The sequence below is a fragment of the Python bivittatus genome, unplaced genomic scaffold (assembly GCF_059951505.1).
Source record: "Python bivittatus isolate LINGU-HERP-01145 unplaced genomic scaffold, Pbiv_v1 ctg000680_np1212, whole genome shotgun sequence".
In the NCBI taxonomy this organism is placed as follows: Eukaryota; Metazoa; Chordata; class Lepidosauria; order Squamata; family Pythonidae; genus Python; species Python bivittatus.
The window spans coordinates 2,878,749-2,893,061 of NW_028277095.1; the positions used below are offsets into that span (position 1 = coordinate 2,878,749).

At 42.3% G+C, this 14,313-nt stretch overlaps 1 protein-coding gene across 5 annotated transcripts in view; it reads right to left on the reverse strand.

Annotated features, from left to right (window-relative positions):
- Window positions 1-5,655: 5,655 nt before the first annotated feature.
- TACC1 (transforming acidic coiled-coil containing protein 1) overlaps window positions 5,656-14,313 on the reverse strand; it is a 79,031-nt gene continuing 70,373 nt past the window's right edge. For all 5 annotated transcript variants that reach the window (XM_088152077.1, XM_088152078.1, XM_088152076.1 and 2 more), the window contains 3 exons: window positions 13,021-13,127; window positions 12,631-12,751; window positions 5,656-10,432 (listed from right to left, as the gene is read on the reverse strand). In XM_088152077.1, coding sequence (XP_088008203.1) covers window positions 10,364-10,432; window positions 12,631-12,751; window positions 13,021-13,127 — 297 coding nt within the window. In that variant the 3' untranslated portion in view covers window positions 5,656-10,363. The remainder of the gene's footprint in view (window positions 10,433-12,630; window positions 12,752-13,020; window positions 13,128-14,313) is intronic.

A 14,313-nucleotide genomic window follows, 5' to 3' on the forward strand; every position in this document is an offset into this window, starting at 1 on the left:
AGGAACTATTTGATGAACAAACTAAAATCTATGGATACTTTTGCACTGAGGAGATATCTGAAAATGGGAGGCCTATGTTGTTAAAAAAAAGTATTTATGTATTTACTTACTTATTTACTATTTTCTAAATCTGCACAATGGCAGCAGTATACTGGGCAGATGGCATCTTGACCCTATGTATTAGCGATGGTCTTTATTTATTTTATTTATTTATTAAACCAATTTATAGTTTGGAATTTTACCCACTTTTAAATAGCAATTTGACAGGTCGTTAGTTAAGTGAACTTTTGAGGTAATTAAAAAGTTGACGGGGAAATGGAGGAACCATTTGAAATATATGAAGGCAGAAGAACTAAGTTTTTATTTAAGTTTGAATCATGCTGTCCATGCAAGCCACTTTTCCTAGTGTTAAAAGCCTTTGCATGAGTCTCCATGTGCATTGTGGCCTGATTGTAAATTATGCCATTTATGTCACTTGTGCAATGAGATCATGATGCATGTGACTTCATCCTGGCTTGAACTGAGTGCCTTTGGGGTTTTTTTGTACAGTACAAATGCTGGGAACGCACTAAGTCACCTTAAGTTTTATTTGTATTAACTCAGTCATTACAGTTCACCACCCAGGCATTATTTATTTACCAAAATCTAATGGCATAGCATTATGTGTCTAGCTCAACCCGTTGTGGCTGTTAGCAAACCTGGTTTAACACCATGCATAAGTTGAGTTGCTAGATGAGTCATTTCTGGGCAAAATTTGGCCTCTGAAACTGTGTCTTTTTCCAGCAGGAGATTGCTCTTCCTGACAGTGTATCCCAAACGGAGCAATATGCCAAGAGGACCTCAAAAAGAGCTAGAAAAATCTGTCCTGCTGGAGGAGGGAGCTCCTGAGGCAAAAGACGCATGAGCGATATGCAATGTTTCTCTGAACGTTTGCCTTCAGAGACCGATTGCAAAAATGAGGCCGTCGCATGAAGTACAAAAGTTATCCAGGGTGTAAGCCGAATGACCACTATTCTACCCACGGATTTTGCCAGTCTGTCCCAGTAGAAGACAATATGCTCAGGGCTGAACTGTGGAGTCCTTGGGGTTCTCTGAGCTTGGTTGTTTTCTTTAAAAAGTTTCATTACCCGGCTAGGGAACATCTTCTTCAGCGCTAGAGCTGAAGATGTTCCCTAGCCGGGTAATGAAACGTTCGCAAGAAAACAACCAAGCTCAGAGAACCCCAAGGACTCCACTGTCCCAATAACCTGTATGCAGCCAGTAGAAGAAATTGTCCAAGCAATTTCAACACTCTGAAAACTTACCACTTGTGTTGTATCATTCATTACTTTTTGCAACGGCTTTGAAATGCCTGCCTGCATGCAGTGAGACAGAATAGATGACAAGCAATAGGGGTGAGATAACCTGGGTCAAATTTGTTGGAACAACTATTTTGGGTACTAGTAGTAGACTTTATCGATTAGTCATTTGACCATATCGAAGCAGAACTATTTTGGGGTGCTGTTATATTCTCCTGCCAACCACTGGTTCCTACTTGTTTTGCATGAGTTTATATCCCCGTTTTCTTTCTGGAGCTCAAGTCAGCTTCCTGGCTGATTAAGTATTAGTTCATGGCAGTGAACAGGGATTCCACTCCAGCCTGGATTCACACATCAGTGAATTGTTTGTTTAACCATGGTTTATTAAATGAACTGAAACTGCTATGTTTGCAAAACTACAACATCAGTACTTGCAGGAACATTTCCACCCCCCCACCCCCCAATTCTGCTAAAGAGCTTCCCTCCCTTTCAGGGAAGACACAGCATTCTTACTTAAGTTTAGTTCTCTAGGATATCCATTTGAGCTTCTTTTTCTTTTTTTTTCAGAAATCACTTCCTGCTTTCCCCTAGCAACTCTCATGTTCCATACTTTTAAAATCTGAAGTGGGCTGCCTTTTGCAAATCTTGTGACTGCCTGAGATCCTCATTTAAAGCATATTTTCCCTGCCAACATCAGATAGGAAGAGATCACACATTATGCTGCAGAACTATTTATAGAGCTTGGAAAGTTAGTCGCTTCTTACCACATGCAGCCTCTTTGCTTGAAGCTCTGTTTGCCACTGTTCAATTGTACCAGAGTTCTGCACATCTAAAGTCTGCCTGTACAGATGACAACCCCGCTGAAAAAAATAAAAATAAAAAAAGAAGAAGGCTGTGTGGGTTTGGGGATTTTGACTATTCATACTCCTGAACACTGCACTTTCTGCTCATCTTTGCATAAGTCTCTTTTGTGGCTTGAGCATGTGATCCAATTTGCTAAGTTGCTACGCAACCATCAGTTCTCTTTGGCTTGGATCTAACAAAATTGGTGAGGCAGAAGTCAAGGTCATTCATGCCGAGAAGATTTTAAGTGGGACTGAAATTCTGGAAGGGAGGAAAGGAGGAAGGGAGGAAGAATTGTGATTTTTATCAGCAGGTTGATTTCCAAATATCTAAGTGGATGGATTTCCAGAAGTCAGAAATCAACACGATCACTTACTAACTTAATATTCTATATAACATTAAAGACATAGCATTACTTCTTAGGCCCTGATCAACTTAACAAAATGAAACTTTATTGTAAATATGGTCACTTTATGTTCTTCAAGCGGATAGTAAAGAATAAAGAGTATAGATCAGGGGTTTTCAAACTTCAGATCAGTGTTTGATCTAAAGTGTGTGGAATTCAACTCCCAGCAGACTGGGGAATTCTGGGAGTTGAAGTCCACACATCTTAAAGTTGCCAAGTTTGAAAAACCCTGGTATAGATACAGAAAAGTGAGATATTGAAACACACACACACACCATAAAGAGGAACTTTCAGTAGTTCATTTTTCCCTCCCCTTCCTTTTCCCCTAGCTAGTAGATTCTGATCAATTTGACTGTTTAATTATGTTTTTCTTGCTGAACTATAATCCATTCCCCTGTATTTTTTTCTCCTTTCCACCGCTTGCAGACATATATACATTGATTGAAAGAAAATAAACCTCCAGCAAAAATGGTGTGTGTGTGTGTGTGTGTGTGTGCATGCGCATGTGGGTTAAAATATTTGGTAGTGCACCTAAAAAAGGGGCAGGTCTTTCATCACACAACTGCCGTCTGGTCTTCTGACACTGCCCCCTCCGCTGGGGATGCCCCTGGCCAGGACATAAAGGTGGCATGTCCTACAAACCAGAATGGCTAGCTTCATTCAAGATACTAAGCCCAAACCAAGCAAATCATCATACAAGTTAGTGGAGTGTATGAATTTAAGTTGACCCTGTTCATGCAACATGTGTATCTCAGCAGCTGGTGCTAGGACCATAACTCATCCAGCTGTGGCAGTAGGAAGGCTCTATTTTAACTTCAAACAGTCCTGGGTCAAGGTCAGGCAGGGTGGAAGAACCAACCACCAGCATCACCTACACTATGTTAGGATGTTCATTCACACAACTGGCATGACTTGATATCATGACTCATGCGGCGTCACATGCCTGCCCGCCATGGCTGAGAAAGTGCCCTGCAAACATGGCGTTTCTCTGAGCTTTACTGCTCATTTTACACATCACCCCCTTGTGGCCATGTTAGGGGTGGAAACGGGGCAGAGAAGGGAAGCTTTTCTAACTCATCGTACGGGCACCGAATTGATTCAACCACTGCTTTTTTTTTTTTAAATCCGGGACAAGAGGGTCGAGGATGATGCCAGGAAGTATTGAAAATGGTCACTGCCATCCCTGGTGACCTTTGACTAAGGACCACCAACTGGCACCCCAAGTAGGTCATGTAATCATTATCTCCACCCCTAAACCTCAAGAGCAGGGTGATTTCCCCCCCCTGAAATTTAGCTTGAACCTCATCTCCCCACTCCTAGTCCAACACCTTAGCCAGCCCCTACATCACAGTCGCGCTCAGGATGACGGAGAGGGGCTGGTCCAAAGTCCCCCAGAGGCCTCCATGGCTGAGAGGAGTACCAGAACCTGGGTCTCCCCAGTACCCCACATTCAACACTTCAACCCCTTGACCACTACCCCACACTATATTTGTCAGCCTCCCTATTAAGTAATCTTTAAAAGACACAGAAGCATCGAATTCTGTAAAAAATTGTGAATGCTGTAGGAGAGCCGTGTGAAGCCTATGGCAGCAAAACATCACGAGTCCGGTAGCGCCTTTTCCGACCAACACATTTTGTTAAAGGCTGTGGCTCACCCCAGCTTGTATCTTTTCATAAAATGTGTGAGTTGGAAAAGTGCTACCAGACTCCTGCTTTATTAAAAAAAAAAGGGTAACCCTAGATGGGACCATTGTGCCCTTTTGCCTGGGGTTTGTTGCTGAGAAATTAGCAAACTGATGACATCTTTTTAATCACAGAAACAGAGATTGAAGGCTTGGAGCCTGACAGGAAAATCTGGTTTCCATATTGGTTCTCCTGCACTGTGGAATATTCTTGCATTTCCTTTCTTGACTAAAGAGAGCCCTCACGTGGTTACTCAGCTGGCTGCCTGGCTGGTCTCTCCCCCTCCCCGAAAACAGCTGCCAGAGAATGTTCACATCTGCAAATTTAAACTTGGCTTATGATGAGTTATCGAGGGGAAAGATGAACGTCCCTGGAGAGCAGCAAACATGACACAGAGCTTCGTAATCATAAATGTTCTGAATGTAGATGAGCAACATGTTTTCATTCAGAAATTGCTGCTTATTCATGTCTCTTGACTTCCTTGGTGATCTTGGGATGGCGTGCCCTTGTCTTGAAGACGCGGTATTTGGCTTACAAAGGTTCTTGCCATGTTTACCATTTTACTGCCCAACAAGATAGAATTGCCAAATAAAACTTCTACCCAAAGGGGTTAAATTTGAAGAATCAGAAAACAGAGAGGAGCAACTTTTGGACAGAACTTGTGTCACTTGCAGTTCTTAAACTTAATCCACTTAAAAAAAAATAAATCCTATCCTAAATGGGGAATTTTGTTATTATTGCGCTTATTGTTTAAATGGGGGAGGGGGTTCTTACATCATGCTTAGACCATGCCATGCTTAACTATGATTTGAGTAGACAAGTGAGTGGGTTTGTGTAACACCCTAAGTCATAAATCATGGTTTAGAAAACATAATGGCTGAATTCACACTAATTTTGCGTAGTACAGTAGATATGCGCAGGATCACAAAAGCTCCTCTTCCTTCTCAAAGGCATCTACGGATGGAGCTTAACTATTAATAGGAAGGACAACACCCTTTTTGAATACCCTTCACAGTTCCCAGATTTGAATATTATTGGTAATCTCTGGAGATCTCAACTATAAAGTGTGCAAAAGAAGATCCAAGAATATTTTTGAGCAGAAGAGTTCTGCAAGGAAGAGTGGGAAAAAAAACTCAAAAAGCAAGACTAGAAAGATTTTTAACTGGCCACTGGAAACATTTGACTCAAAGGGTATCCACATTTCTGCATCTGCCATGTGCACTGAAACACTGTAAACCATTGAACATAACTTTTAAGTATGTGTTCACATTTGCAGAAAGATGTAATGTTTAAGTTTGTATCATGTAGACATTGCTAGGCTTTTGCATACAACTCTAAGTTTGTATATACAGGTATCTAAATCTATAGATGTCTGTCTCTATGTATTAAAAATAAATAATATAAAAATTATATATCATAGCCAAGTTGGAAGCACATTGTTTTTATTCAGGCAATGGGGAAGATGGGGAAAAATATATTAACAATCATTTTATCTTATGGGAGGGAGTATAACTCTTACAAATATTTACCTGACTTAGAAAAGGGATTTTATTTTTTTATGTAAAGCTGGCAAGTTATGTATGCCCTCTGTACAAAGGAACCCTCCCCCCCAAAAAAGCTTGCAAAATGCCTTAGATTAGACCAGTATTTCTCAACCTTGTCAACTTTAAGATGTATGGACTTCAACTCCCAGAATTCCCCAGCCAGCCATGCTGGCTGGGGAATTCTGGGAGTTGAAGTCCACACATCTTAAAGTTGATAAGGCTGAGAAACACTGGATTAGACACTGTAGGGCTTTTTACCAGATGATATAGGGAATCCAAATGAACAGTCAAGCTAACATTTCACTGAAAGTTTGTTACAGACTAATGCTCTCAGTTTTGGTACCCAGGCAAATAGCAATAACTTGCTTTACAGAAGTAGGACAACTCCTTTGTGCAAAAGGTGATTGGAAGAAAGAGAGAGAAATAGATGCTTAGAGCCAAAAAGAAACAAACCTCATTCATTTTGATCTGGAATTACAGTGGATTCTCCAACCATGCATCAGATATCAGAAAATAATACAGGGGATCTGAATTTTTTTCCTCCTAAGCTAGGGTTGATCCTTGATATGTGATTGAATCCATGACATTGACTCACATATACTTGTGACACAACCTGCGCTCTAGGTTTATTGTGAACTATTTTGGAGAATATCATGTCCTTCACAAATCTTCCCCCAACATGTAAATACAGATTCTAGCATCACCTTCTGTAATACAGCATCCTTCAGAAATGTTGGACTGCAAAACCTAGAAGGCTAAGTAATTCTGGAAGTCACAATCCCAAGACACATGGAAGAGGCCAAGGTGGGAAAGGCGATGTAGAAGAGGCCATCAAAACGTCTCCCTTTCGCGTCTCAAGTTTGGAGTTCCAGGCACAGATAGCGATCTCTTGGGTACAATACCTATGAACACTTTCACCGAGAGGATAATCTTAAACCTATAATATATCTTGCAAGTTATGGGGCTGCAGCTGTGTGCTTATCCTGCCATCAGCAGAACTAAGTGGTAGAAACTATTTAAGGTGTTTAGATAGCTCAAAAACAGGAATAGGGTGAGGTGGCGTGACTTCAGCCAACGTGAATGATTATGGAACAAATAGGGTGCTTGCTGCAGAAACCCTGCAGCTCCTCTCTCGTGTGACACCTACATAGTATGAGCAGTGCACGATCAACCAAGTGCTGGTGGAAATGTGTCTGTTGTCTGCAGCGCCTTGTATTGCTTTTAAGCACGCAATTCTTAAGAGCAGTGCTCCTCTTTCAAATAGTTTTGAAAACCTTAGAGATTGGCAGAAGCTATCACTGTAGATGGAGGAGACTTTACGGACAGAATTAGCAGCCAGTCTGAGTAGCATTTTGCCACACAAAGCTAGATGAGGTGCAACAGTTCTACAGATTTCAATCACACATACACACCCATACCCCAGCACTATATAGAACTATATCCATTATATATCTATATATCTATCTATAGATATATACACACATACACACACATATATACATATGTACACACACATACACACCCATGTGCGCACACACAATTTTCATATCTGAACAAACTACAATAACCATATTATAGTTAATAATATCATTCCTTAGGAATCTTCTTTGTCCACCCTTTAGTGGCATGCTTGAGAGGCACACAAAACGAGAGAGCATTTGGCACAGTGTGCATGTGAAGACACACACCCGCACAAAACACACCACAGACAAAAGTGCAACCACTGAACATCCAGCAAAAAGCTGGAGGATGGTATTAAACCATGGAGCTCTGGAAGGAGAAGACAGGGAGTGCTTTCAGGACAAACCTTGTGTTTCTCTGATCCCTCCTTCCTTTAGTCAAAGATGGACAACCTGTGGCCAGCATCTGCATGCAATCCCCATCATTCCTGACCATGCCAGTTGGGGGTGATGCAAGTCAGAGCTGAACATCTTGAAGGCCACAAGCTCTCCATCCTTGATTCAGGTGCAGGATGCTACTAAACAGCCTGCTAAAGTGATCAACACCTCACTTGTAGGATGATTGTTTTATGGGGACTGAAAGCAGGTCTCCCATGATAGCCAGACAGCTCTTCCAAATGCTACTCCATAGGCCAGAAGGATGCCAACAAGAGCTCCTAGATCCACACCCAGGTCTGATATGCAGTTAAGCCAACTCTATCCCCAGCAGCTCAGGATTCAGTAACATTCCTTAGAGCAATTTTCCACCTGACTCCATGATCTCAAGAGCTCTGGGCCCAAGAAATTTGGCCTAGTATAAACACTTGATTGTATCCCAGCTCTGTTCCACAATAGCATTTCACTGGGAAGCAGCAGCATGGTAGTGCACCAATGATGTGTGACAGCAAAGTGCAGAAGAGGAGGAGTTTCAACTGAAAGATAACCATGTGAGACATCAGTGAGAGAAAAAGGCTTCAGAGAAGCTTGCAAGTGAAGCTCCTCTTCAGAATGGCACGCCAATCCTCCTCAGAAAGAGGGGTTTGCATTATTGGTCAGATGAGAGAGATTTCATTCTGCTTCTCTGAAGGCTAGAAGCTTCTTACTGGATCCTCTCTAGATGTGTCGCACCACAATTCCAGTCATCTCCAGCTAGCACTGGCTGGGAATAGTGGAAATTGTCACACAACACTTCTGGAGAGCAACAGCTTGGAAAAAGTAGCACAAAACCCTTGCAACATGTTTGGGAGGTTGCAAGGCGGAGGCATGGATCATTTGGGTAGCCCCCCAAAATGCAGTCCCCCTCCTTATGCAGCTTCTCTCCACACATGATGGCTTCTTTAGAAGCAAAGCCAACAATCCATAGCATGGCTTGATCTCTGGAACTCCCTTTCTACAGAAAGACTGCATGCAGAACTGTGCTACGAATTTCAAAAGCTGATCATTGCAAGCCTTGAATCTGCAGGCAGAGAAAAATCTCCCCTGTTGACTTGATACAGCCAGAGTATGCAAGAAGCCAGTGCCAACATGGTACCAGAAATGTTCACACCTGCCACCTCAAATTGGCACCTTTCAGGTGTGCTACAATTACGATTCTCAATTCTGGGCATGGCAGCTTCAACATCTGGACTGGGGCAACTTGGGGCCTCTTGAAGGATGAATTTTTGAGCATCCCTCACTGAACTAATCACAGTGGTTCAGTGGGTCACCAAAAAGGGGGGAAATGTGAAAAGGTCTTGGGCCTGAATGCTGAAAGGCAGGAATCTGTCTGATAAACATTTGTGGTCACCACAAAACTTGCCAGGACAATTGCGGTTCCTAGACAGATCTCCATTTCAGTTATCTCAACTGCAAGGAGTGGGGAATGTTTTTTGCAAGTCATTTTAGATTTGAAATTATATCAAATTCTCAGGAAACCTCTATGAGGCATGGGAAGGAGCTTCAGCCATCAGAACTTGGTGCAAGGAAGTTTGACTTCTATTTCTTCACTTGCTTTCCATTGTACTCCATTCCGTTCCTTGTGCAGCAGAGAAAACTGCTAAGACAAGGAATGGTGTGAATGGTGTGTGTGTGTGTGTGTGTGTGTGTGTATCTGGGGATTTGTAACAGCTGCTCTTACTATTTTGGAAGAGCCTTCACTCCAAGTTCACTTTGTGCATGCCCTCTTCTGGTGGACTGTGGATCACTACACTCTGGCCATGGCTTTAAAGTGCACTAACAGAAAGACAAATCGAAAACTAGCTGGCCATACTTCTTTAAGAGACTTGCGGACCTTATATTAACCTTCCCCATCTTTTCAGATGGGCAGACTCCAGCATCCAAGACTCCCTCAGCTGGCAGGACCATTGCTGGGAATACTGTTAAGCTCAAAATCCACACATCTCGTGGCCCCTCGGGTCTAAGAAGGCTGCCTTTGGGCTTACTGATTGATCACGGCCCATACTTTCAAATCTACAAAGCTTCCGACACCATGTGCCTCAAGCCCATTATCTGTGTTGATGATCAAGAGAGGGAGGGTTTCTTTTCTTTGTTGCTGACTGCAATTTGCAAAGATGCCATGCTCCCGGGAAAGCCAATCAATTTTCATCTGGAATCTGGGCATCTTCCCTTGAGGAACAGTGGCATCTACATTAGCTTTGTCCCTTGTTGTATTCCACTCGTGCCTTTGTTGGGATGATACTAGTGCATGCAGGAGAACATCGATTCAATTAAGCTGCAATTTCACTTTCTGGCCTTCAGACTGAAGTATCTGCAACGCTGCTCTTTCCTTAGGTGACTGTCCTTGAGGCACCGATGCAGCAGCTTCTGTGGGCCAAGGCGTCAACCAAGTGCAGAAACTCTTCTGTGCAAAGCTATCAACATCTCTAACACGTGTCCTGCGTCTATCTGTTGGCTTCATGCAGCCAGGACAGCCTGCAAACACTGAACAGGCAGGAAGGTCTAAACTACACTGCAGGAAATGAGTACAAATAGGGCATTTTTCACTCCTCTTGCAGGTGGTAGTTCTTTGATACAGAAGCATGTGCTTTTTCTTGCTGCCGTGAAGGGGGAAAAGATTATTTCTGGAAAAATAAGGCAAGATGTTTGCTGGAAGATAGAGACAGACAGCAGGAAGAAACCAAGTGTGGCGCCCCAGATGATAACATTGGGTCATCAGTCAGTCTTTCCTAGCTTGGCAATCAGCTCATCACAGATCTTTGTCAGTTCTTCAATTTCCTGGTTCTGGAAAATAAACAAACAAACAAACAAATAAGGCAAATAAAGCTAGAAGTGAAGTGCTGATTACCCAGAACCTTCTCTGATGGTGCAAACCAGTATCACTCCCATAGCGCATGACATCCAGTCCAACCCATTCTCCTGATGTGAGTTCTCCTCAACATACAGTGTACAAAATGCAGCCAAATTATTTATGTCCCCAGTCTAGCGCTACTGTACGTGGTGGGAGTGTTCTCAAAGCTCAGAACTGGTTCTGCAACATGTTTCCCACCATCACCTTTGAATGAGACACAAAGAAGTAACTTGCAAGAAAAAAAAAAATCTGTGGAGGCCCAGTCTCCATCTTTGATAACTGGGGGGGGGGAGGCTGGTCTAATTTCCAAATTTTCTGGAGCTCAGTTTTCAGTGTGAACTGACATAGCTGGGAAGATGAGGATAATCTTGTATTTTTAAATTTAAATTTTGTTTCTGTTTAATCAATATTTTATTTAAAGCCTTCATTTAGGCAGAGAGTTGTGAGACTTCTTCTGCAGCTTCGTTCCATGAAGATGACCTTTCAAACTCCTCAGTTGTCTGCAATTATTAAACTCTGCACTGAAGTATTTTGATTGCATTTTAAAGACAGCATGCGGTGCTTTGTATTTATTCATGCGTCACAAGAAAACAGGAAGTGCAGATGAAAAATATAGTGACCCAGCGGTGATTCAGAAACCAAAGCAGCTCTCATCTGCTTCCCAACTACATTCCCCAAGAAATACTGTAGGCAAAAGTTTCTTAACCATTTAAGTAAGGAATTCTTATACAATCCTTTTCTCTAAAGCTGACATAAAATAGGGTTTCAGTGGAAGTTGGCTGAAAGGCATTCAGAAGCCCTTTTTACCCACTATTTTTTCATCCAGGTAGCTTATGCTTAAAACCCAAGAAAAACAAATGGAATGGGAACTGAAAGAAAAGCAGGGGGAAATTTCTGCACAGCACTAATGATGACCAGCACTTTGAATTGTGTCTAGAAAAAGTCCAGTAGCTGCTAGACCTGTTTCATCAAGAGAATCATTCTGTCCCAAAATCAGTCAGAAGATCTGCTGCATTCTAAATCAGCTAAGTTTCCAACACCATAGATAGCCTTAGGTACAACATAATACAATCAGAATGGGTCATAAGGCATTTGTCACTGTGGCCATATAGGACACATTACAAATGTGTTGCTTTCCAAATTGTCAGCTCTTTGAGGTAGATCAGGTCAAGAAAGAGACAACACAAGGACTACTGGAACTCTCTCGTCATAGGGTATAATAGAAAAGTGAAAGCTTGACACAATTTCCCTCTTATACCAAAGAGAATCAAGGTGGGCTTATCTTGAGTTTCTTTCTCACATGTTCTTCATTCCCGGGGCTAAATTTATGTTTACCTAACTGTTCTTGCATTCCTTCTTCAAGGTTAGCTCCATACTCTCCTACATTTGTCTACTTACAACTTCTAAAATCACAGTGTGTAGGTTTCGCACCTGCTCTGTATTGCTGAAATGGCTTCTGACTCTAACCCAGGCTTTTAAGGTCTGGGGGAAAAGCCTTCTCTTAAGCTCATGATCATCAGAAAGATGTTTGATGGGAATGCATGGCTGGATCTTCCTGGTGGTAGATCCTTGGTTTTGAAACCTCCTCTCCTTAGATCAGTGTTTCTCAACCTTGGCAGCTTGAAGATGTGTGGACTTCAACTCCCACGCTGGCTGGGGAATTCTGGGAGTTGAAGTCCACACATCTTCAAGTTGCCAAGGCTGAGAAACACTGCCTTAGATGGTCAGGCAGATTCCCTCTCTGTTATCTTTCTGCCAGGAGGCAAAAATATTTTTATTCCCAAGGGCCTTTAACAAATATGTTTGTGTTGCTATTCAGTTGTTTGGGTACTTTCTTATGATGTGTTTTCATAAATAACTTTTGAACTTTTGAGGTTTAATTCATTTGCTAGACATAACAACACAAACACACAACAAAAGCTAGCAACATCAAGGGAAAGGTTGAGTGATTCAACCCCCTAGGTGTGCCTGAGGTGGTACAGCCCCATCAAGGCTGAATATTCTGAACTATAAAAGTCATCACCTTGATCCAATTCCAGGACAAATGTAGAGTGAATTTTAGACAATTTTCTCCAGCAGGGAAAGCAAGTGAAGTAGAGAAAGAGATCATAGGGGGATGATGGGGAATCACCTTCTGCTGGAGGGTCCTTTCAAGAGACTCGACCCTCATTTGTTCTTTCCGGAGTCCGGCATGAAGAGCTGCGCTCTCAGCTTTGGCCTTAGTACGCACCTGAGCAATTTCTTCATTGGCTCTAGAACAAAGGGGAGGGGGCACAGGGGCAAAAGAGAGAGGGGGGATGTAAAAAGAAAAGTTCTGTGATTTATTGAACATCCCGATTCCCTGTTCCCATGTAACATCAAACCACTGAATTCTGGCTCTTTTCTCCTCTGGGTCATAGGAGAAGAAGAGTCATGTCCAGGGGGAGGCATGCAAATCTGAAACTTCCACAGCTCCTTTTTTGCATGTCGTATTCTATTCTGGATTGGGGTGATGCAGGGAAACTGTCCTTATGGGGCTTACTTATCTAACTTCTCCTCTGCATGGATTTTCAAGGCCTGATAGCGCTGTTCCTCTTGCTTGACCCGATTGAGGTAGTCCTGGGCGCACTTCTTCAACGCCTCTTCATTCTAGAAGAAAAAAGTCAGAGGAAAGAAAAACCTCAGATGTGTATCACATATCTTATTTTTTTTAAAAAACCTGCATCTCTTGATCATCAGAAAGTTGCCGGAGATGCAGTTCAGAAGGACATTACGAGAACCTTAAGCAGTTCATTTAAAAACAGTTATAATTTTTTTAAAAACCCTAATCATTTTTAAAAATGGAGGAAAACCAGATAACTTCTTTGTCCTTCTGCAGGATCTGAAACTAAACAGCTTTATATGTCTACATTTCCACAGTTGCTAATTATTATTTCAGGAAGTAAATACAAAAGTATCACTCAGAGGTGTCTGGGGTTGACACGTTAGGTTAAGTTATGGTTTTATTATACAGAGTTTACTGAATGCACCACAACTGACGTAACATTTGAAGCAGAACTGCAGAACGTGCACAGCCACTTGTGTGGGATGGTCTGAGGATTCTAGTTCTGGGCAGGAGGTTGGACTAGACAACCTTCAACGTCCCTCCCAACCTGATGATTCTATGAAGCGGCACCCAGAGGCTATTTGTGGCCTGTCAGGAATCTTTTTGGGGTCCCTAGACCCCATCCACAGTGAAGCCAAAAGTTTTAATTCTGAAGAGATTTAGAGGGTTTAAGGGGCAAAATAGATTCCTTAAGCCTTAAAGAAGCATAAGGTAACTGTTTTACCCCTTCACATTATACAATCTCCTTTAACATCCCATTTTTCTCCCTTAAAAAAAATATCTTCCTAAACTGGGCCCTAGCCCTGCCAACTTTTCAAGTGCTGCCCTCAACATGTCCCAAAGTCAGTATGGTCCTTAAGTTGACAAGACATGTTCACCCCTGACCTGGCTATGTATCATGGTTTAGAAACCACAATGCTTGGATGCACCCACTGCAAAAAGCCAACAAATCACATTTTGGGGTTACTACAGAATTCCAACCTGCCCCTCGCAAGTTCTACTTGAGGACCTTTAACCAATGATTCAGGAAGCAGAACATGGGGTCTTATATACAGAGATATGTTTCATTCCAGATCTACAGCCATTCTCCTTAGGGTTGGAGGAACACCAGAAGTCCTCGCACCATCAGTTAGAGGTGGGATGGACATATTCCAGGTAGTGACAGTGTGATTTGTTTTGGCATAGCACATTCTATGGATGAATCCAACTTTGTTTATTCTACGGACCATA